Here is a 24068-nt window from a genome sequence, read left to right as displayed (position 1 = left end):
TGGTTATGTCCTTTTTTCATGAAGATGCTTTTAAATGAAAGTGAAAAAAGAACTACAAACCTAGTGTGACATTGCTGAAATGTAGTTTTACTGTATACTGGTTTGAAAGTTGTAGGTGTCATTTTAACATTGTGGGGCACATTAAGCTGGTGTCCTCCCCAAGGGAATTTTAAGCATCAAAGATTTCAATTTCCTGCATTCTGGTGGTGTTTTGTGCACAAATGTGTGCATTTTCTGCATAATAACGATAAAATATAATAAAGTAAGGTTCTCAGGCAAGTGGTTCGTCAAAATAAAAGTTCTCTGCTGCCCTCATGTTTTTAATGTGGGTCAACAAATGTATGTGCTCTACATATTGAGGGGCACTTGTCCCCTTCATCCCACCACAAATCTATGCCTAATCTATGATTGTCATTTCAGTGTGCACCCGTTTTTCCTTCCTCTCTCTTCTTTTACTTCTCTTCTTTTTATGTTTAATTTCTCTCTTCACTCATCTTCATCTCCTCCTCCTGCTCATTCGGTTTGTACTCTATACACATTTGCTTTACTCTCCTTAATCTCTCCCTCCTCATTGTCCATCTTTTCTCTTTCTTCCTCCCTCTTCTTCTCATTCTCATTCTCATCTTCCTCTTTCATTTCCCCCCCTACTGTATTTTATTTATTTTCGAGGTGGGCTCCTGGAAAAAAAAGTGGGAACAGTGTACATATATATATATATATATACACACACACACATATATATACACACACACACACACACACATATATATATATATATATATATATATATATATATTACTTTACTTGAAAAAGCTGATTCTGAAGCAGCTCAACACAAACTGTTAAAATGCAACAGGTGATTATTGTGAAGTAAAGCAAAGATCTGAGGCAGTGTACCTGCAGCTGGTTGGTGTTTGAATGAGGCCCTCCTCCAGAGCATCACATCTCCTCCTCCACTGCTCTTCACTCCACCCATGCTGCCCCTGCACCCTTTCATTTGTGCTGGACTGCAATGTTTTCATTAGTAATATCTCATGATTATGAAGATCTTAGTCACGCATAGCTGATAATCCACATGCTGCTCAGTTGAATGGGAAGTTCTCCAGATTTATTTACGTAGCTTCTCTTCTGTTTGTTCACCCCTTTTGCAGTTTTATCTGCAGCTTAGGAACTGGGACCTGATTACCTCTATAATAGCTATGAGAGCAATATTACAATTACACTGACTGTGCAGGAAAAGAAAGAAAGTCTCTCCTGTGATTTCAACAAGTCATAAAAGATGCACCAACCATCTCACACGACTAAAACCCAGAGTTTCTCGAACTGATTATCTACAGGGTCGGACATTTATTTCAATTTTCGAGTACAAAATATCGACAGTTAAATTACTATACAACTGCGATGTTACAGTGTTTTCCACTTTGTACATTTGAGGCATTTATTTTTATCTCACTTGACAAATTAACATTTATGCAATATTCTTTTGCACATTTTTCTCTAAATAAAGGAAACGAAGCTCCTTGAAGCTAATTGAGAATTAACTTAGCTATGTCACATGTCAGGGTGAAGCAGCAGATGCAGCTGAGAGATGCCTTGCAGTTAATCAGTGCGTTTAGTATTAGCCATGACAGGCGTCAGAGCACAGTGTGGGGCATGCAGAGTAGGCGGCAGGGAGAGACCTGTGCCAACACCTCCAGCACATGGGATCAAAGACACTGCATCTGGCACACACATACAGCCGCAGCATCTCTTTGTCCTATTAAACTGTCTTGTGTGACAATGACCAGTGTCCGTACAATATCCTTGAAGTGCAATGTTGGGGTCCAAGAATTTTCAAAGCAGCCATCAACACAAATGGAACAATAACCTGCTTGCTTTATTAAATCTGTCAAAGGCAGTCATATCCATAATATGTCTATTTTGGAGCGATGAAAATCCTGGAGAAGAGCTCTGTGGTGATGACAATCTGCTCATCTTTCAGCTTTCAAAATCCTAATGGAGGCTGTATTATCTGAATGTATATTATTGGTGACTCACGTAAGGATTTATGCATTCTGCAAAACACATTGGAAGAGCCATGAATTAATCATGAGACATGGAGTGAATCAATGAGCCCCCTACAACAATTTTACAGCCATCAAGGCCACCGCGATCACTATAAATAAGATGGTTTGCTTGAACGAAGGCCTTGGGGTCTAAGAAATTGGATTAAAGTATTTACTTTTGCCACAAAATTCTTCTGCAGATGGGGGGAGTATTATATACGTCATAAGGAGCCATGTTTAGGTTTTAGGTCATAATCTTCCCTGAATCGTTGGCGCGTGAAACATTTTAGTATAGTGCCAAAGGCCTAATCAAATCACAAATGTGTGTATGATTTCAAAGTCCATTAAAATGCAGCAAATGGGGCAATGCATTTATTTGGTGAACTGGTATCAACTCACAGCTTGGAAAAGGTCCAAAGTCTGCTGCAAGACTGGTGTTCCTGTCAGTCCAAATCAGAGCCTCCTTGTACAGAATAAAGAACAATAACGCTCTATAACTCTATAACTAAGCCTCTTACTAGATTTGTTTCAAGGAGCACTATCATGCATTTGAAGGTGATTATCTCGTAGTTAAAACACGAAGGTGGGTCCTCTCTCCTGCTGAGCTGCAGTCTGACAGGAAGAAAATGGCCTGGCTTTGGTCTCCATTTACTATTTATCGCACTCTCAGAGGTATGAGAGGGGGGATTTGATGCTTGTGTGTAATTGTGTTAGAGCCCTCCCACATGCTGTCCCCAGTGCATCTTCTGTCTCCTCTCCTAATCTGTGCTGTTTGTCTTCAGATAAGTGATATCCTCCTCAGATTAGGATCCGGTGTCCCTGCCCTGGCCACCCAGAGGGAAAGGGATCCCCTGTCCGTCCTCGTGAGGTGCAAGCTGTATTTTTAGCTGCCTAATCCTTTTACAGCTTGGGCAGAAAACGTCACCCCATTTCCATTAATTGTCCCAGGTGATCATGATAATGATGATCACAGTAAGCCAAGAGGAAGTACTTTTCTTTTTCTTTGGTTTCGCAGGTTTGGAAAATGTCCAGGAATTTGTTGGAGCGTACATTTCTAAGCTCCTCTGTTCCTGAGGGAAGCTGTGATTTGTGGGGGAGAGGCAATCGTCCATTTTATGGCCCCTAAGAGCAAGAACATTTCATATCAAGATGGAAACATGTTGCATGGGTTGACATCACAATCACACAGGCGAGATCCTTCCACCCAAAGACAACTTGTACTTTCGATGCAATATCAGTTTCCAGACTTTTACAATGAAAGCTTCCGTCGATGATTTTTTTTTAATGATCTCGGAAAGCCAAACTTTGTTGAATAATGCATGATCCAATGTAAGAAATGTTCCTGCTGAATCTGTAGAGACATGCTGGCGTGAGAACTGAGCTGTTGTAATCTTTGGCTTAGCGTATGTTTGCTTCAGAAACTTGCCTATCAGCATCCCTATGTGTGCATGGCTCAATATTTATTTCACTTCCCCAATAAAAACAGCAGACAATCAGTGTAACTATTCCCCAGGCGCAAGTCTCAGTACAAGATGATACAACATGACAAGAAGAAGAATGTCGGATGTGTTTATTTTGTCAGGACTTTATCGTGTCACTGTAAGGGGAGGTAATTTAAACTCTTGCTGTAAGTTGCATTAGATGGCAGCTCTGTGTAGCTTTACTTGTTATAATTCTCATACATCGTTTTTGCTGTTTTCCAGTTATGAAGGCAAAGAAAGGCAAACAAGCAGAATCATTTGAGGGAAAATAAACACTTTTCTTGTCTGGCATGAAGTCAAGTTGGATCAGATTCTCAGCCAGTTTACTCAAACATGTTAGTTGGGCTGAGGCTCCATGTCTGTAATGTGAGGCACACTTCTTTCATAGAATTATCATCATTAGGAATGAGTTTGCCAGAATCAGTTATGCTTCTTATACTGTACAGCTCATGCCAAGGCAAATTGCCCAAAGATGCTCTCATAAAGCAAATGATACTATAATTATCCACTTACATTTAAATATATCCATACAATTTAAAATACCATGCACTTGAACGCAGTGCATGTAAAGTGCACTTTACATGCAGTTTTTGTAAGAATTTCCGCAGTTTTCGCTGCTCCCATCCAAAGTATATTTGGTTCTGTTGAGCTTGTATTGCTCAACATTCTGTTGAGTCCAATATATCTGACAGTTATGACTGAGTGTGTGATACAAACACAGGAATCTGCCAAAAATGTTGCAACAATCTTCAGTTAAAGCGGAGAGTTTGGTCATGGTAACACCTGCACAGAGGAGCAGGGACAGAGGAGACTGCATCAGAGAGGTGCAGGAACATGATGAACAGAAACATTCCAGCCAGAAAATAGAAGAAACAGTTACTCCCGCTGGAGCAAGTTTGTGAGGAAATCCAGTTTTGTAAGTCATTTCTTACTAACTTGAAGGGTTTGCAAGAAAGTACTCAAACTTTCCATCCACATTTCTGCAAGCTTTGGAATTACCCACAGTTTGTTGCCCTGTAACATTAAACACAGGGTTACCATGGGTTAGCTGAAACTAAGGGTAATCTAGATTATTTCATTATTTCTTTTATGCACAGGTGGACATTTTCTAAATCACTACCTAAGATTCTCTAACTGATTCTCTCAGTTAATTAAGCAACAAAAAAGTACTAAGCTTTGAAACCTCTAACAGAATTTGTCTCCTTTTGTGTTTATGTGTTCTCCTGGTTTCTGTTTTTATCATTAGGCTATATATTTTAAAACGTAAGATAAAAAGTCCAAAACCTACAAGGTAATACTCCCACTCAAACACTGACTAGGTGACGTCTGCATAGTCAGCGAGAGCTCAGGGCAGCATTCAGATCAAATCCATTCTTTTTAACGAGGGTAGTCTGTTTTGGCTGCAGTGATGCTGCCAGCAGGGGTTCGTAAAAAAAAAGAAAAACGCTGCCGGCTGCAGCTAAAAAGTTAAAACCAACTCAGCTTTTGGACTGACGTCACAATGCAGTGGCCAATCACATATGCTGGCAATCAGACCCGCAGCCTGAGTGACTGAAACCAAAGTGAATTGTTACGTAGTGTGTCATGTGTATTCACACAGTTTGGCGTTGTGCACCAGTTTGAATCTGTGGATGCCGACAAACACTGTAGGACCAGCATGCTTAACCTACTCTGGCAGATGCATAACTGGAGATCTTTCGGCAAACTGATCAGCAGGGGTTCCCAACACATCACACACACGGACGATGGAGTGACACTCCCACACTGCCACACAAACCTGCAGTGTTTTGCCGCACCACCTGATTTGGTTTGAATGTAGCCTATGGTTTTAAGGAGGATATTGGGATTGGGCCCTAGACTATTGAGAGTTTGAAAACAAATAATCAAAATTAATGCAGCAGAACCAGAGATATTGGCCTTAGTCACTGAATGACATCATTGGAGGCAATTTAGAGATTACATGCAGCTTACTCTGCAGCCACAAAAGGCTTTACCCTACTTTTTCCACATAAACAGGAGTGTGGGTCGTCAAGACAGGAAGTTACACATGGTTAAATTGGTGGATTTACCCTTTCAATCACACTGAGCAGAGAGCAGGACAGAGGTAAATGTTGTGAACTCACATTTTTTCAATATAAAGTAGTCCACTCCCTTGAGCTCTGTTTGCAGTCACACCCATCCGTCTCTTATCCCCTCAATCCTCCTCAGTAATAACAAAATATGCTGTGCTTCAATATTCTTTATTGTTCAATACGGCAGTGCATTATCACCAATGCTGTCATTCCATATGTTCACATCGTCAGCAGTCACTCAAGTGCCAAATAAAATGTAATGAAAACAACGACAGAGCATGACAAATCTTTCAGACCAATAGTGGAATTCATTTATAAGTAGAAGAAGAAAAAAATAAACGCTTCCTCTCCATCACACATAACTTTTATATCCAAAATAATCCGATTTGGAATGATTGTGAAATCATTATATACATATCCTTTTCAATAAATAGGTGTATTCAATATTAAATTAATGTTTCCTTACAAATATATGGTACAGACAGGTAAATAAAAAGCAAATCCATTCAAAAACAACCAACAATGTCCATCAGCATTTTCAGTAATGACAACAAGAACGACAAAAATAGAAACACTATAAACACAAAAATGTTCATATGACTGCTGTGGATTTGAAGGCACTTCCTTGGCAACACATGGATCCCTCTTCCATTATTTTGGGACCTGGAATGAAATAAGAAGAAAAAAACACCTCGATTAGAGTTAAACACCTTCAGTTTCTTCTTTAAAGCCGTATTTTAAAGAAGAAAAATCTCCTGTCCAGTCTTAGCAAAGACATATCTTGACATCTCAGCCTTTCCAAAGAAGTGATGTTGTCAGCTTCTAAAGAGGGTCATTACTGGCCTGCCATTTCTCTATGTTATGTCTGAGCTCATTCAGAAATGATCAGGAGGATTTTGACACACGTTTCTCAGATTTCTCAGAACAATACAGACAGGATCTTATTATCTGATTCACTTGTAAAAAACTGAATAACTGAGGATGTGTCAGCCTTCAATTTGATAATCACCGGAGGTCCTGTACCACGAAAAACTAACTGAAATGGCCACGTGTGTGATGAACTCTCACAGCAATCACTTACCAGCTAGACCTAATGGCTTTTACCCATGCTGGATTTAGGACTAGATGGCACTGAACGCATCAGACCTGCTGTCATCGAAGATCACCTTAACAAAAGGATGGCTATGACTACGTCCGAAATTACCCCACTGACGATAGTCTGAGTCCTGCCTTTGTCTTGAGAATGGCTATGTTTAGGATTAGTGTGTTCAAGGTTAGCGTAAGAAGCATGTAGAAGTATTTCAGGCAATAACAATGAATTCATAAAAAACACCACCCTGTGCATTACTTATTTTAAAATGTTTTGTTATAAATCCGCCTGCAGATAATGTTTATAAAAATCAAATTAAGTGTGGCTAATGAAAACAAGCACTGTTGGAAGATGTAATCAGATCCTTTACTTCATTAAAAGTGCTAATACCACACTGTGAAAGTAAAAGTAAGTAAGTAAAAGTCCTGCATTCAAAACCTTACTTAAAGGAATAATTCACCCAAAAATGAAATTGAGCTTCACAGAAAAACAACATTGCAACATAACTACTTAGGTAGATAGGGACATGTTTTAAAACGTAAAACAAAAAAAACAAAAAAAAGAAAAGAAAGAAAGAAACAAAAAAACATTTGAAAAGATGTTATTTACATCCTTGACACGTGGTGGCGCTGTGCCCCCACTTCAGACAAGGTACATGCTAATGCTTTTAGCTTTGCATAAAGTGTGTTCACGTGGTGTCTGAATAATCCAAGAACTGTATTTACAACGGGTAAAATTCACATCATGATGCTGAAACATGGTGGACAAAAGTAAAAATTGGGTTGATGGTAACATGCATATTCGTGAAATATAATTCATGATGTACATGATCCCTCTCCTTTGCTCTTTCTTTTCACTCAAATCCCGGAAACAGCTGTCAATGTGTTGTTTAAATACCCTGAGCGATAAAATGCAAAGCAATGTCCATGTTGGAAGAATGACTTCCAAACTCAAAAGGTGGGACCATTCGAGGACCACATGAATGCAGCATCTATAATGTCTTTCTGTAAATCAATTTGAGATCTCAGGGCTTCCGAAGATTGGGACTATGCCAGACGAGCTGTATAGAGCCGTTTTATGTATTTTTTGTTAGTTGTTTTTTATGTTTTAAAACAAGTCCCCATGCACTTCAGTTGTTTAGGAGAATGCTGCAAGGCTGCTTTGCTGTGAAGCTCCAGAAATGTTTTCCGGACTACGAAACAACCAAACCCGTCTTTTGAATCTGTATGGAGGTGAGCAGATAATGACTAACTTTTTCGGTGAACTTATCCTTTAAGTGAAAGTACATCAACTAAATGTACTTCAAGTATCAAAAGTAGTCATTGTGCAGTTAAATCATCTGTGTCATTGTTTTACTATTATATATCATGTTTTTGTATTGTATTTCTGCTGCATTACACTTTTTCCCAGTTGTTTCAACGCATTTGCTGAAACTACACCACAAATCTCTTTCAAAATAAAATTACACACTCATGGTTCCACTAAAACAATACACATGGCATTAATTCAATAACACTGGTGAGATTAATTTAAAACACACTGAAAATACTGAAAATACTTTTGGCTTCATGAGGCCACGTCACACATTCAACTGTATAAAACTGAAATTGCTTCCCTATTGTCCTTTTTTATTATGACGAATAGGTTTTTTTTTTCCAAAATAGGCCACAACATTATGGTACATTTGGTATAAAGGCTTTTGCCATATTGTACAGTACTACATGGATATATTTTACAGTACAAATATTACACTGACACATCATTGTATCAGAATAGGATAAAATGCACATTTGTCTTTCCAATTAGATCCAATCCAGCTTCCCAGACTTATACTGAAAACGTATAGAATAGTACCTCTACCTTCTTGTTCTCCATGCTGCTTCATTTTCGAATAAACTAAGATACAGTTAGTCATACGACCAAAAATAAGCATCAACAATTTCAATAATTGAATAATAAATGAAGTGATTGTTTGGAGGGGGGGAGGCTGCAGCTGAATATTTTTTGATTCCAGCTTCTCCAGTGATTATTTACTGCTTTTCTCTGTCTTTTATCATTGCAAAATAAATGTCTTGGGTTTTGAGTTGTTGGACGGAATAACCAAAACATGTGAAGACTTTGTCTCAGGCTGTGGGAAACTGTCATGCAACATGTTCACTGTTTTCAGAAATGTTCCAGACAAAACGTTAATCATAAAAAATAATGAACAGATGAATCCATAATCAATACAATCTCTGGTGGCAGCCGTAAGTAGTAACTGTGGTTACGTACTAAAGTTGTCCGCAGGAAAACTGTTTCTCATGAGTTGTTTTTTTCAATTAATAAGCAGTGGAAGAGGATAGTAAGTATTTAACTGAGCATACGAAGTACTGTATTGCACTAAACATATAAACAACAAATAATTACAGAAATAACTTAAAGCACTTAAAAGTTAATCCTGAATTCTTTTTAATAAACTCATTCAAAGTTCTTGCAGCAGGATAGGAGAAACTAGGTGTGTGCAGTTGCAGCAAATGTTTTTACAATACGTTTCTCTCCCGTGTGTGATGAAATATTTCTGTGTGCAGCTTCAGCCAACCAGCACCGACCTTAAATGACTGTTGACTTGAATGATGAAATACATCAAACCCTCTTTCTGACAGGATAGTGTTACAATGTGCCCCTCACCGAGAAATACAATATCCTTAAAGCAAAGAAATGTTGAACAGATGCACTGCAGATATGTTTCTGATTATGTGAGCATCGGTTTTCTTCAGATTCACATCAGACCAGAGAGAGTGAATCTGACTGCAAACAACAAAGAAACTCACTTCCATTGTTAGCACGGAGAGAAAATAATTTAAACGCAAACACATGAAATTAAAATATCTTCATTATCTTATCCATATTTTCTTTGACACATAGTTCTCAAACTGGGGGCAGCCTCCTCTGGGGGGGTCATAGAGCCACCAGGGGAAAATTTGGGTGAAACGAAGATGAATAAATCTGACTTATGTATGGATTATAAACAAACAGCAGTCTGGTGATGCTGTCATTCTGACCTTTATGTCAGCATACAAAAGTTCAACTTGGATCCAATTGTAATAGTTGCTTCCCCCATGAGAATGGGTGGATATTTGATTTCACTGTTGTGAAGGACACGAAACAAAAAAAATATTAAAAGCAATCTCTGATTGGGACACAGGAGATGATACCAAAAAGCACTGCTGTATTAAATGTATTAAGATGAAAAACTGATGACTACTATTAACAACAACTGTTACCAATATTGTGACTGCGCTGACGCACAAGATTCAACTGTGAAGTAGAGGAGTGAACACAATGCAGTCTGGTTACAACTATAAATGTGTTTTATTTTACTAAGTGAGAGAAGTAAGCAGCTACTTATTAGAAGTTAACCAGCAGCAACACACTAGAGACTGCTCCACAGGCCCGTGTACAGAGCTTGTGTGTGGAGATGCAGGTTGGGAGGCAGTGGACCAAACCACTGTCAGGCATAATAAGGGGGGGGGGGGGTTCTTAAACACTTAAGAACATATTGTTTTGCATCTATTATAGTAAGCACAAATGTTTTCAATGCATAATATCATATTGTTAAAACATTTTATTTTAAGATATGGGCTATTGAGGGGGACCATTCTGTTTATACCAGGGAGGGGGTATCCAGACCCCCCTGTGATTTCTGCCAATCCCCTCAAGAACCATTGCTTTAGAGGATGTTAAGAAAGGGATCAGAGTAATCATGTATAGATACAGTAAGAGAGAAACACTTCTACTCACATGCAGTATCTACGATTGCATGCAGAGTGGACTCATTGCTAATCGTGTTAGCAATCTTGCACATCTTTTGTAATCTGAAAAAGAAGACAGAGGGGAAATATTAAAATCACAGTCCGTGCAATTAAAGCCCTAACATGTAGTTTGCCACTTTTGCTCTAAATAGCTGGATTCTTCAACGCTGGAACCAAATGATAGAAAAACAAACTCTTACTGCTGTAATTCTGTGCTTCTTTTAGAGCAGTTACCCACCCAAGCCCCCTCTGAGACTGTGTCTGTCCCTAGACCACTTAAATCAATTAGAAAAAGAGGCGCTTCACATAAAAACTTAAATGTGGACTCTTAAACATTAGATCTCTGCCATCCAAAGCTCTTTTAGTAAATTATTTGATATCAGATCATAATATTGACTTATTCTGTCTCACTGAAACCTGGCTGTGTAACGAAGAATATGTCAGCCTTAATAAATCCACTCCTCCAAATCGTATTAATGCTCACATTCCTCGAGACACCGGCAGAGCAGGTGGAGTTGCAGCCATATTTGACTCAAGCCTACTAATCAATCCTAAACTCAATTACATATTGTTTGAAAGCCTTACTCTTAGTCTTTCTCACCCGACCTGGAAAACAATATTGCCAATCCTGTTTGATATATTGTACCATGCTCCTGGTCCTTATTCTGAATTTTTATCAAGTTCAGTCCTTAAAACAGATAAAGTAATTATCGTGGGTGAATTAATATTGATACTACATTTACCTCATTAATAGATTAGATTGGCTTCAGTCAGTGTGTACATGAATCCACTCACTGTTTTAATCACACCCTGGGCCTTGTTCTGGCATATGGCATTGAAATTGAACATTTAATAGTTTTCCCACAGAATCCTCTTTTATCAGACCATTATAAAACTTCTGAATTCCTATTACTGGACTACATGCCACAAGGCAAACATTTATTCGTTTTTTTATTCATGTCATCTTGTTGATAGTATTGCAGGCTCTCTGTGAATGACCCTTAACTTTATTGCCCCTCTAAAAAAGAAAACAATAAAGCATAAGAGATTAGCTCCACGGTACAACCCCCAAACTCGCATATTAAAGCAGACATCGTGAAAATTTGAGAGGAAATGGCGTTCTACCAAACTGGAAAAAGCTTGACTAGTCCAGCTAGAAAGCTTTAAAATTTATAAGAAAGCTCTCCGTAATGCCAGAGCAGCTTATTATTTAGCATTGATAGGGGAAAATAACAACCCAAGGTTTCTTTTGAGCACTGTAGCCAGGCTGACAGACAGTCATACCTCTATTGATCCCATTCCTCTAACACTCAGCAGTAATGACTTTATGGGCTTCTTTAATGATAAAATTCTACTTATTAGAGAATTGGGGGGACTGTGGCAACTACCTACTGGACACTGGGGTGACACTGGGGTGGCACTGGGGTGGCCGCACTTTCCTTTGTTTGCAGGCTTTGTTAGTGCGCGGGGGCAGCATTTTCAGGCTTTGGTTTTCATGCAGCATCTCTATTGTTTGGAAAATTTGTTGAGGTCCCAACACTGGATTTTACAGGAAGCAGGAGTGGCTAATATGGGAGAAATATGTTCTCTAATATGAGTTCTGGTCAGTACACGTGCAGCAGCATTCTGGATCAGCTGGAGAGTCTTTAGAGACTTATTTGGGCAGCGGGATAAAAGGGGATGATTTTTGCAATTTTCCATAGGTAGAGGGTAGTGCTTGAACTGTTCTATGTCCTTAATACATGCCTGAAGTTTAGCAAACTGATTAGTCATCTGGCTTAATGGATAAGTATAATTGTGTATCATCTGCATAACAATGAAAATTGAGTGGAATGTTTTTTGATGATATTCTCTAAAGCAAGCATATATAAAGTGAATAGCATTGGTCTGAGCACAGAACCTTCTGGAAGTCTGTGACTAACTTTTGAATGCAATGATGTTTCATTGTTAACTTGTACAAACTGAGAACGGTCTGATGAATAGGACTTGAACCAGCTCAATGTAAACATAGCACAAAAAGTAAGGAAACTTGTGTTTGGTAGATTATTTCTTTGTTGTGACAATGCTTCATGGCAATAAATCTTATACCGTTGGAAAGTCTGTTTATTTCCCTTTTAAATGGCGCCACATTTGTAAGGAACATGCATTTGTGGGATGAGCAGCAGAGCTGAGTATGTGGGTTGCGCCCACGAAAAATGTGACAAATCTGCCAAAACAGCTTATTCGGCCATTGACTCTTGTTTGGTGTTGTTTGGTGGATTGGATGAAGAAACAAGACATATTGGCAACTTAACAAGTCATTAATTTAACAAACGGGAGCCTCAGTAGCGTGTGGAAGAACCATACACAGCCACAATAGCCTGACACCTCCTCCTCATCCTGGTCATGGTCATGGGTCTTTCACACGCTACTAAGGCTCCTGTTTGTTAAATTAATAAATTGTTAAATTGCCAACATGTCTTGTTTCTTCAGACTTCAACCATCCAATCCGCCAAACAACACCAAACAAGAGTCAATAGCAGGATAAGATGTTTGGCAGAGAAGATTTGGAACATTTTTCATGGGCGCAACCCACATACTCAGCTCTGCTGCTCATCCCACAAATGCATGTTCCTTACAAATGTGGCACCATTTAAAAAGGAAATAAACAGGCTTTCCAACGATATAAGATTTATTGCCAGGAAGCATTGTTCCAACAAAGAAATAATCTACCAAACACAAATGTCCTTTTTGTGCCATGTTTAGTTCCTTTAATAGCAATTTACATTTTCCAGTCTTTGTAATAGGATGCGATGGTCAATAGTGTCAAAAGCTGCACTAAGATCTAACAAAACTAGCACAGAAACAAGACCCCCGTCAGATGTGATTAAGAGATCATTTGCAACTTTAACCAATGCTGTTTCGGTGCTATGATGTACTCTAAATACCTGATTGGAAATTCTCATGTACACTATTGTTATGTAGAAAATCACACAGCTGATGGGAAACTGTTTTCTCAAGAATCTTAGAGAAAAAGGGAAGGTGAGATATGGGTATTTAGTTCGCTAAAACCTCTGGATCAAGTGTCGGCTTTTTGAGCGGTTTAATTACAGCTACTTGAAAGGACTGTGGTACATATCCTGTTAATAGGGACAGTTTGATCATGTAGAGTATAGAAGTGATAAGTAAAGGTAGAGGGGAAGGTTCCCCAGGTTTGAAAACTCCCTTGTCCCTGAGAGCGCCAGAGACTAAACGCTGCGCAACCCAGCCTCTCTCATCCCTGCAGAAGTGAGGACTTCCCCTTAGAAGGTGGCCCACTTTGCCCCGTTTTCTTCGGCCACATCGATTCCGCTGTTTCCTCTGCTATAACGCAGAGAACAGACACTGCAGCGCTACAACGCCATTCATTCACGCAGAGGAAACGTGCTGGATTAAGGAGGCAGACGGACACATGCTAACCGGCATCACCGGCCGCTGAGTGATAAAAAGGTGAGTATTGCCTCTCCACTGCTGTTTCTCCCTCCTAGCACTTTTTCTCTCTCTTCCTCTACTAACCCACACCTACACACACGCATGTGTTCGGGTAAACTCACACACAGTCTCATGAGTGCCTTATAACATCAGACACGTGTGTCGCAGTAGGACCTACACCAAAGTCGGAACCTCAGAGTCTAGCTCTGTCTAAAACCACATTGTGATTAAAGGCACATGTTAGGTCCGTAGACTCTGTTCTGCCATTGCTTGTTCAAGCCTTGTGCGGTCACCTCCACTGACCAGCCTGTGGCATGACGTGCCCACATCTGCCATCTTGAACACTTTGTGACGTCATCTCCCAGGAGATCGCATTTGCCATCTTGGCTCTCCCTCTCTCTCTGTCCACGTCTACCATCTTGTCTCTCTCTCCCCATTTTTCTCACACACACACACACACACACACACACACACACACACACACACACACACACGGCATGCTTGTTTGTTGTTTGAGTTTGTCTTAGTGATTTAGTTTCATAGTGTAGCTGCTGTAGTTGGATGAGAGATGTTTGTTGATTTAAGTATTATTGATTATTGATCAATTTGCTCAAATTAATAAATTCCATTATATTGTTCAGAGCAGTTTTCTGTGATTATTCGTGCATATGCTTTGTGATAACAGCTGGTTGTGATGGTCAGTGCTCGGATTAATTTCCTTCACTGTTCCTTTCATTTTAAAAGAAATGTTTTTTGCATTTAAAGTGAACCCTTCTTTTAAGACTGTTTTCCGGTCTGGTTATTGGTCCCTGATTCCAGGGTGGTGCTCTGTTTTATTAATTTACTTGATATTTTTTATTATTAATTTGAATAATTACCATTAATAATTATTAATTGCTAATAACCACACCTGCCCTACCTTTGTACCCCAACACCAGAATAGAATTTAAAATCCCCCTCCTCACATACAAAGCCAGGCACCATCTTAATGACCTAATAGTACTCCATTACCCCACTCGAACGTTGCACTCTCAGGATGCAGGGTTACTTGTGGTTCCTAGAATCTCCAAAAGTAGAATGGGAGGCAGACACCCTCTCTACGTTTAAGAGTAGGCTTAAAGCTTCCTTTTTGATAAAGCTTATAAATAGGGCCTACATAGCTATGCTGCCATAGGTTTAAACTGCCGGGGGATTTCCCATGATGCACCGAGCTCTTCTCTCTCTACCTGTACACATTTATGCCTCATTAATACATTTTACTGACTTGGCTTCTTCCCCGGAGTCTCTGTGCTCTCTTGTCTCGCAGGTTCCCATGGATGGTGGTTGGCCCTGTTGCTGTGATCCTGCTTGACTTCTACCATCATTATCATCATATTTATTACTATTATAATAATGATTATTATTATTATACTTGTAGTATTATTAATACTCATATCCCAATTAGTAAAGCTGGTATTATTGCTGTGGCTGCTTAACCCCCCCATCCTGAGTGAAGGATCTGTTTAGCTGTCTGACTGTGAACACCATCAGACCGACACACCCCTGATCCGCGCCTCCGCAGATGCCGGCTTGCCTCTGCTGTAGCTCTGATACTACCTCCGGAGCCGCATCAGAGCAGCAGTGAAACTGTCCCCCCCTCCGCATCTGAAACTTTCACATAGACGGGGATGCAGAGAATCAGCGCATGATTACTGCACTGAAAGGGCAGTAATCAGTACATCTTTCTGAGATGTAAACATCTCAGAAAGAAGGATTGATCCTTCTGTCTCTATCTCAACCTAACCAGTCGAGGCATATAGCCGCCCACCATTAAGTCCGGTTCTGCTCCGAAATTTCTACCAGTTAAAAGGCAGTTTTTTCTCGCCACTGTCGCTTGCTCATGGGGAAAATGTTGGGTCTCTGTAAATAAATTAATCAAGGAGTATGGTTTAGACCTGCTTGCAAAATGTTACAGAAAGCCCCTTTAAAATAATGCAAATAACCCAGTGTTTTGAAAATACTCATCCTTTAATCACAATATGTACTAGCACTCAGTAGTCTCAATCAAAGTGAGGAGAAAAGAATTGTTCATACCAATTAAAAAGACAGAAGAGGCAGTGCCGACGTCAGAGTTGTTGCAATATGCTAATTCATGACTAAGCATTTAAGGTTGCAAGGTCCCTTTAACAGCTCTGCATGTAAACACACAATCAGTCATGTTTTCTAATAACATCATCAGTAACATTCGCATGAGAAATTAAGTATAAATTGCAGTCAACAATACTCTGCATCATCACAGTCCAACAAATTAATCTTGATAGTGAACAAGTCCACCATGTCTCCCTGACCGGCTTTAACTTAACTGCCTTCTGCAGTCTGCAGCAGGACATTTATTACAGTCTGACTTGTGGCTTACCTGACTCTTATTCTGCTTATTCTGTTTACGATAAAGACAAGTCTAGCCTAATAGATAGTGAGGGGCATGGTCTGCAATCATTCTCTGATGCCTGCTTGACGTCATCGCCTTAATTCCCAGATGTAAACATCTCAGAAAGAAGGATTGATCCTTCAGTTTGTAAACTGATGTTATAACTCTGAGCGCTTCGATATATTAGCGGTTCCCAAAGAGGGGTTCAGGATCCTCCAAGTTGTTGCACAATAATATAAGTCAGAGGGGTCGCAAGCCATTTAAGAACCATCTTTGTTTTTTTATTAAAAAAATATTAGATAGTTTGACGTATGACTCTAAAAACTATTTAAACTAAATAATCTGAGAAATTAACACCACTCTTTGGTTGAATGGCTTGCAAATCAAAGAAATACACAACCTGTTACAAGATCAAGTGGCCAGAAATAGAAATGGCTTTGCTTTGAAACGTCATGTGCCCAAACGGCTGGGAATCACCTCTCTATTCATCATTTGTATGATATTATATAACGTTTCCAGCACGTCACATTCTTACAGCATTAGAATCATGTTATCATTAAAGCAACAAAATGTAACCTCCTGGAAAAAGACAGTTGATTGTTGAGTTTGAATGACAATAAAGAAAGTATAAGTCTCTAATCAGAAAATCAAAATACTCTTTTCCATGATTGAATAGTATAAAGCCTCTAAAAATGTCTTTATACTTCTTTATATCTTTAACAGCCCATCAACTGTCATAAGGTATAGATACATGTCATGATATTGCTTAAGTCTGATTGGTGCAGGGAAGTATTTGGCATGAACTTTTTTCAACTAAGTTTAAACTTAAAGGTACTTTAAGTGTGTCCTTCTCTTGTTTAAATTAGTGTTAAATAGCTCTATATTCCAACAGTAATCTCTGCTATAGAGTGTTTGGTCAGTAACCCATGTCTCTCCCTGTAAATGCAGTAACAGAGGAGAGCAATTTTCTGGTATCCCTGGCCACTTAATCCAATCAGGACAGAGAACGTGCAAGGAGCAGGCACCTTCTTTTTTCTGCTATTACCACAGCGTGTTCATGTGGTGACATAGAGGAGGGAAGTCTAAAATGACGCTTATGGCAGCTTTAAATACGGTGAGAAAAGCACAAAAACAAAAGTCAGTTGAAATAACTAAAACCTTTCCAACTTTGGCAAATGTTTTGTTCATGTGGGAACAAATCACTCCTAATAAAATCTGAATTTACATCATGGATCGTCAAAGACTGTAAAGCACAATACTTGTGATGGAAAAACAGACATTGCACATTAGCACATTACTTAAGGAGACACATGGAAGGAAAAAAGCATACATACATGCTGGTCTTGAGCAATCCCTTGTGTTGTGATAAAGTCTATGAAAGTGTGTTCTGCACTCCGACGAGAACTTGACTGGTCCTGCTTAATGAAAAAGGTCTTGTCAGGCAAAGTGAAAAAGTTCAAAGGCTTCATTATTTTCCTCTTTATCATATTTGCTAATATAACCATGCATAAGCCCACAAAGAATTCTTGAGCAATCAAAAGAAAAAAACAGACACATGACAAAGTGCAAGTGAACAGCACACTATCACAAACATGGCTAAGGAACGAGACTTCAGCTGGACTTAGTGGATCGAGGCCGATAATCACCTCTAAGAGTTTCTGCACCGACATCTAAACTGCCAGATTTTCACACCAATAATGATGTCTACTCACAGGTCCTGAGACAAATAATCAGCTTAACCTTCCACTGCCTTCAACTTAATTCTGTCGGCTTCAGACCATGTGCTATTTCTCTGCACCATTGCCCTACAGCTAAGCCAGACAACCCTCTTCTAACCCACAGCTACACCAGTGTTCATAAAGCCTTATGTGACTTAAGCAAACTGTAAGTTGGCTTACAGGAATGAAAACTCTCAAAGGGGCAAAACATCCAGCTAAAAGTTGCATTGGGAAAGTGCCAACTATGCTCGAAAAGATGTTTGCCAGATAAAATAGCCTTGCAATGTCTGGAGAGACTAGCAGCGAAATGCAATCAGGGATGAAACTTTGCACTCATGAAGTTGTCTTTGATGGCAATTTTCTTACCTGTGAAATGCTGAATGAATTTGCCTTTCATGTTTACATCTCTAGGAACAATTTCTGGAAGAGAAAATCACTGTTAGCTTGTCAATCAAACAGTCATTATACAACAAGTGAGCACTTGCTAAAAGTTGCATAGTAATCATGACGAATGTGACTGTCGCTGTCAAAGTCACCCTGCCCGGCATTGTGATGCAGGAAATGTCTCAATATCACCACTTTAAGTATTAAAATATTGCTCAGGTTAACATGAGGCAGCATGATTATTATTCACCCTTGATGATGTTGGTCAATAATATCATTTAACTGCCCTCATTGCATCTTATGTAAAGGTATTTCTCAACCACAGCATCCTAAATGGCCGCTATTGTTTTGTGAAAACTGCTCAGCAGTAGAGCAGCAAAAGCATTTTTTCTGTTATGAATCTACACCTTCACATCATTCTCTCTGGAGATCTGGTGTGGGGGACGTTTAATAAGGTCTAGACGGGGATAAGGACATCAAGTACCCCCCTCTCTGCTCAATGTCCATGCAGGTGACACGTGCAGATGTCTGATAACACATTGGCCAAGCTAACAGGCTAAAGAGATTATTGTATTGGAGTTTAATGCTCATCACAATAAGTCCATGCTAGCAGTTAATGGGTTAATATCACATTAACTCCCAGACCCAGGAACATGTAATGCTGTACCAGCACAGGAAGCACAGGTCATTTAAAGTCCAAATACACAGCAAAACAGAGATTAAAAGGATAAACACACCATATATGTAAGTATTCTGTTAAGGAGTTATGGAGTTAAATGTACCATCAACCCAAAACCCTGATGTGAAGAGTGAAAATGGCAGCCTGGATGTGTCCTGTATTTCCTGGGTATTACTGTAATAAATGCATGTCAACATGCATAAAATACAGAAGCCTCAGGCTGCCAGTCAATAGCTCATTTCTTCTGCCACACATATGAAAAGAAAAAGTGCAACAGAGAAAACCAAAAAGTGTTCCCTTTTATTGTGTGCGTAGCTGTCATCCTGATGCCACAGTCATGGCTTTGGAGAAACACGGAGAGCTACCAATGGGGCTAAACACGTCAGTGGGCTTACAGATGTTTCTCCTTCCTCTTCATTGTGTTCAAAACATCTATCCTTGCGTGACCACGGATCCTTGGTAGTGTCACACGCACCAGTTGCTAATATGCTGCTTTTAATATCCTCAAAAGATAAATTCCATGTAGTCAGTGGTCTGAGAAAGGTACTTTTCCAATTGCATAAGCTGGGGCCGTGACTGAGCTGCACGACGCCTGTGCAACATCTCTTAAACATGATCTAATTCATAGTGATGGCAGGAAGAATCTGACGTTGCAGATAAACAATACACTGTGTTCTCTCTGCACTTTCTTAACTCCCGCTGTACATTCACACAAAGAGGACCATACCGTGCTCAAAGTTAACCTTGCCTATTGCAGCAATAAAAGCAGTTACTGTACATAAAAGGATTTTCTAGATACCTTGTCTTTATTACAGTCTGACTTGGACGAACCTTCTGCCTTGAAACTGGGATAATTGAAGAGAGATGTATCAAAGATTTACTAAAATGGCTTAAATCCAGTATGGACATGATGATTTACTTAAGCCAATAAAGCTGAGCTGCTGCAAGTACTTGCTCACTTGTGAGAGACCTCAAATACAGCTCAACTAGGGCCGGGCAATATATCAATATTATATCGTAATTGTGATATGAGACTATATATCATCTCAGACTTATTGTTATATTATGCTGTATCATATGTGTAGTCTCCTGGTTTTTAAGGCTGCATTACAGTCAAATGATGTAATTTTCTGAACTCAGAATCCTGTTCTACTTGTTCTAATAGACCATATCGACATGACGACCGTGGCTAACAACAACAGTCACTTCCGGGAAGAAAACTGGTGGTTGACTTGCATTGTGGAGATATGAGAACTGTAACATTTAAAAATGTATAGTAAAACAATGTGGGTCCGACCTCTCTAACATTTCTGCTTATTTGATGTACTATATTGCTTTGCTAGCGTCTTTGATATCTACATAAGAGCGACATCTCGGACTAACTGCCAGTTTGGGGTCAACTCAAGCTGTCATTTTCTTTTATAGGTAAATTAGGTATTCAACCTAATGTTAGTGATAAATAGTGTTGCTACTAGGGGTCGACCGATATGGCTTTTTCAGGGCCAGTACCGATACTGATTATTTGAAATAAAGGAGACTGAAAACCAATATTTTGGACCAAAATTCATTTGCAGCAAAAATGAAAATCTGTGTGTCAAAATTTCAACAACCAGACCAAACCTAAGGACAATTTATTCAAGTACTGTTCTTAAGTATAATTATGAGGAACTTTACTTGAGTATTTCCATTTTCTGCTACTTTAGACCTCCTCTCCACTACATTTATTTGATAAATGTAGTTACTAGTTACTTTGCACATTCATATTATTCAGTATTTATAGACTATTGATTGTGTTTGTTTCCAATCAGATATTGTTGTAGACAGGACAGTGTGTTAGAGAAGTAACACATTTTCAAATTAGTTTTTTAGAAAAATCAGCAATACCCGAAAATGTTGTATATCTGTCCTGATAATCGGTCTACCCCTACTTGTTATAAATGAAATATGGAAAAACATCAGACATGCATTTAGATGAACACTTTGAAATAGCATCATGAAAAAATTACTGTTAAATTTCATGTCAGCTAATGTGTGATGCAGTGGTTTTCTAATTTATTGTAAACAAACATTGTGACTCGATCTATACTTGCCTTTTCCCACTTAGTCATTATATCCACACTACTGATTATTATTTATCATAATCTCAGCACCAATAGTCATTTTTACAATATTGTATACAATATTGAGGCATCTGGGTAAAACATTAGTAATATTCAAAATGCTTCTGAGGAGATTTCAGAATATCAGGATATACAGTATATCACAACACTGAAGGTTACATGGCCTGGACTTCTCTATACGGATAAATGAAGTGCAGTCTTTATATAGTCAGTCTATTATATATCCATGATTACAGTCAGAGAGAGAGTGACTTTGATGCAGCGCTCTAGATGACATTAATGTGACACAAACCAGCCAATCTTATTTCTCCGCTCTGTTTGATACGTCTTGCAGAGATGCTCCTGATTGGTGATGCTTTGTGGCACGTCACACTGTGTGTGCAGAGGAGGTCATCATTCATGTTTAAGATTTCACAATGAATCATACTGAATGAATCATTCACAAAGTTGGCATGACGATGCTCCTCCTACATGTGTTAACAGTACCTGTCCACATCTCTGTCCCTCACTCAATCACAGTTTGAGTGAGGGAGCAATATTTTATGTCCAAGACATGGGTTGAAAAGGTATATCTCTTAAAAATAAGAACTGCATGTTTGATAAATGTGATAAAAACCCCTTTTGTCCTACGTAGATTAAGCATACCTGCTTCACATGCATATGCCAACAATTTAAAGTGAGTCGGACACACGAGGACTGAGAGATTTAGACACTGTATCCTGTCTTTTAAGCATGCATGAAAATGTCCTTAAATTAACATTCATGCACCAGCAACACCAACTTCCATTCAGCCCAACTGAATGAGGTGTACAGAACAGACCAGACCAATGACAGCTGTCTCTCACTGTAAAATGGGGATTATGCTTTCATCATCAGGACCTAAAAATAAATCTTATCAGCTTACCTATGAGTCTACTGTTATCCAGCCTAGGAACATAGAAAGGCTTTTCACGGGAGGAGAACTTCATGTCTTGGGCTGAAGTGAAGAGTCCACTGCTACAGCGTTTGGAGACGGCTTTGTCCCGTTGCTGGCTGTCTCTGATAACTTGTAAGATTAGATCCAACAAGGTTCTTCTTTCCTTCTGCTTGACATCCTTGCTGTCCATACACTGGCCCGAGGTGATGAGCAGAAAGAAGATAGTCAACAGTATGTGCCATTTCCTCTCCACCTGCATGACTTCACTGTCTGAAACCATGAGCAAATAAGTTCTGTTACACAGGGGAGAATGTAACCATTCACATGTTTTTTGAATTGCAACAGTCATAAAGACAGCACTACACTTTGCACCAACAGATGTATCAGCATTGCTTAACATTTGAGATCTCTCACATTCACAAAATTACACACACACATCTTTGCCAGAGGTAACATGCACAGCCTCTAAAAGTGGAATTAATCACTAGAATTGTTCCAGTGCGTTTCTTCTAACTAATACAAGTGCAAAACACATGTAGTCAATCTAACTTTGCACTTACTCGTTTAGGAGTTAAAGATGCTTATGTCCTGGAGAGCGGACACAGTTGTCTTCGGCAAATTCTTCCAGGCGTTGTCTGTGGTCCCGACAGGAGAGAGAGAGAGAGAACAGCCAGTAGACTGTGTTCACCACCGTCTTTCTTGAAATAATGCGTCCCTATTTATACGAGGAGCCACCTTCTTGAAGGTAATACAATCGATTTCGAGTGGGTGGTAAAGCAATGTTGACATCTTGCAATTTCTTCCAGTAGCATTCGCTCAGTTTGGCATGCGCCCCTCCTTTACGCACCAAAACATCTTCAGTTGTAGCTCAACAGGACGATTCAACTCCACATGAAACTAACCCTCTAGAGCCAGAGCAATGCTTTAACATTTAAAAAACAGCTCCAATTACATTTTCACTGAAAAAAATAAAAAATAAACTACACAGACTTTGGCGCGTCAGCGCGCAAGGAAATAGTTTTCCAAGTGAACCAACTTGTTGGATGTTGGATGCAGAGAAGAGAGGAATCTGTGGGCCTGTAAGCTTCTAGCTGACCTGTCAGCGTGCCGATGTGTTTGTTCACCAATGTCCAAGTCTTGTGACCGCCTAAGCGCTGCAGAGAATGCGCCTCCAGGAGCAGCCATCCGGTTGCTTTCCGCCTTTGCTGAACCGACATCTGTAAATGAGATAGAGATGTTAACAATTACGAAATTCAAGGCTACATTAACGGAACAAAAGCACATTTGAAAGGAAGTCGAAAAAATTAGTGGAGTGCTGGTCCCCCCTTAGTAAGACAATAACAGTAGTACAAGCGTAATGTAAACGAGTGTAATGGGCTAATTAATTCATGTATGAAGTCTGCAGATTGGTTCATAATTGCATTTTTCATTCATAGTGGATATTTATAAGGGTAGAGCTTCATTTATATCTATCATAACTGTAATATCTCAGTTGCAGCCATACACCGCATTTGTATCCATCCCATTACATTATTAATTATGTTCGCGTAAAAACGCATCTTTACTGACAGACTTAAGTGTCTGTGCTGTGAATCCACAGGAAAGACGTCACCTAGTGGAGAGTTCATGTGGTTGAAAGAAGCTGTAGGCCAACTACTACCTAACGTGCACATTCTTACCTCCATTAGTGATTTCCTTTGAAAAAGTAAAGAAAACCCAAAGGGTAAATTATTGTTAGTCTATCGCGTTGTTGTTCTTCTTCTTTTTCTTCTTCATCTTCTTCTTCTTCTTCTTCTTCTTCTTCTTCTTCTTCTTCATCTTTCTCTTTCTTCCTCTTCTTCATCTTAAAAAGTTTCCGCCATGATTTCAGCTAATTCAACGGTCCAAATATAGGTAAATGAGTCTACTTCCGGGA

General features: G+C 39.3%; 1 protein-coding gene across 4 annotated transcripts; it reads right to left on the bottom strand.

Annotated features, from left to right (window-relative positions):
* Positions 1 to 5756: 5756 nt before the first annotated feature.
* On the bottom strand, positions 5757 to 23342 carry alkal1 (ALK and LTK ligand 1). 4 transcript variants are annotated; one of them, XM_084354725.1, is made up of 7 exons: positions 23250 to 23342; positions 22714 to 22788; positions 22142 to 22423; positions 18421 to 18474; positions 17671 to 17754; positions 10469 to 10542; positions 5757 to 6261 (listed from the first exon to the last, which is right to left on the bottom strand). In XM_084354725.1, exons 3-6 carry the CDS (start codon positions 22410 to 22412, stop codon positions 10478 to 10480), a joined length of 474 nt encoding a protein of 157 aa, XP_084210851.1. In that variant the 5' UTR covers positions 22413 to 22423; positions 22714 to 22788; positions 23250 to 23342; the 3' UTR covers positions 5757 to 6261; positions 10469 to 10477. The 4 variants fall into 4 exon arrangements, with proteins under 4 accessions (XP_084210851.1, XP_084210852.1, XP_084210850.1 ...); XM_084354726.1 differs by having other exon boundaries at positions 23190 to 23339; XM_084354724.1 differs by lacking the exon at positions 23250 to 23342 and having other exon boundaries at positions 22714 to 23183.
* Positions 23343 to 24068: the final 726 nt, after the last annotated feature.

Source organism: Pagrus pagrus (genome assembly GCF_965226575.1).
Source record: "Pagrus pagrus genome assembly, chromosome: 6".
NCBI lineage: Eukaryota > Metazoa > Chordata > Actinopteri > Spariformes > Sparidae > Pagrus > Pagrus pagrus.
This window is presented reverse-complemented; position numbering and strand designations above follow the sequence as displayed.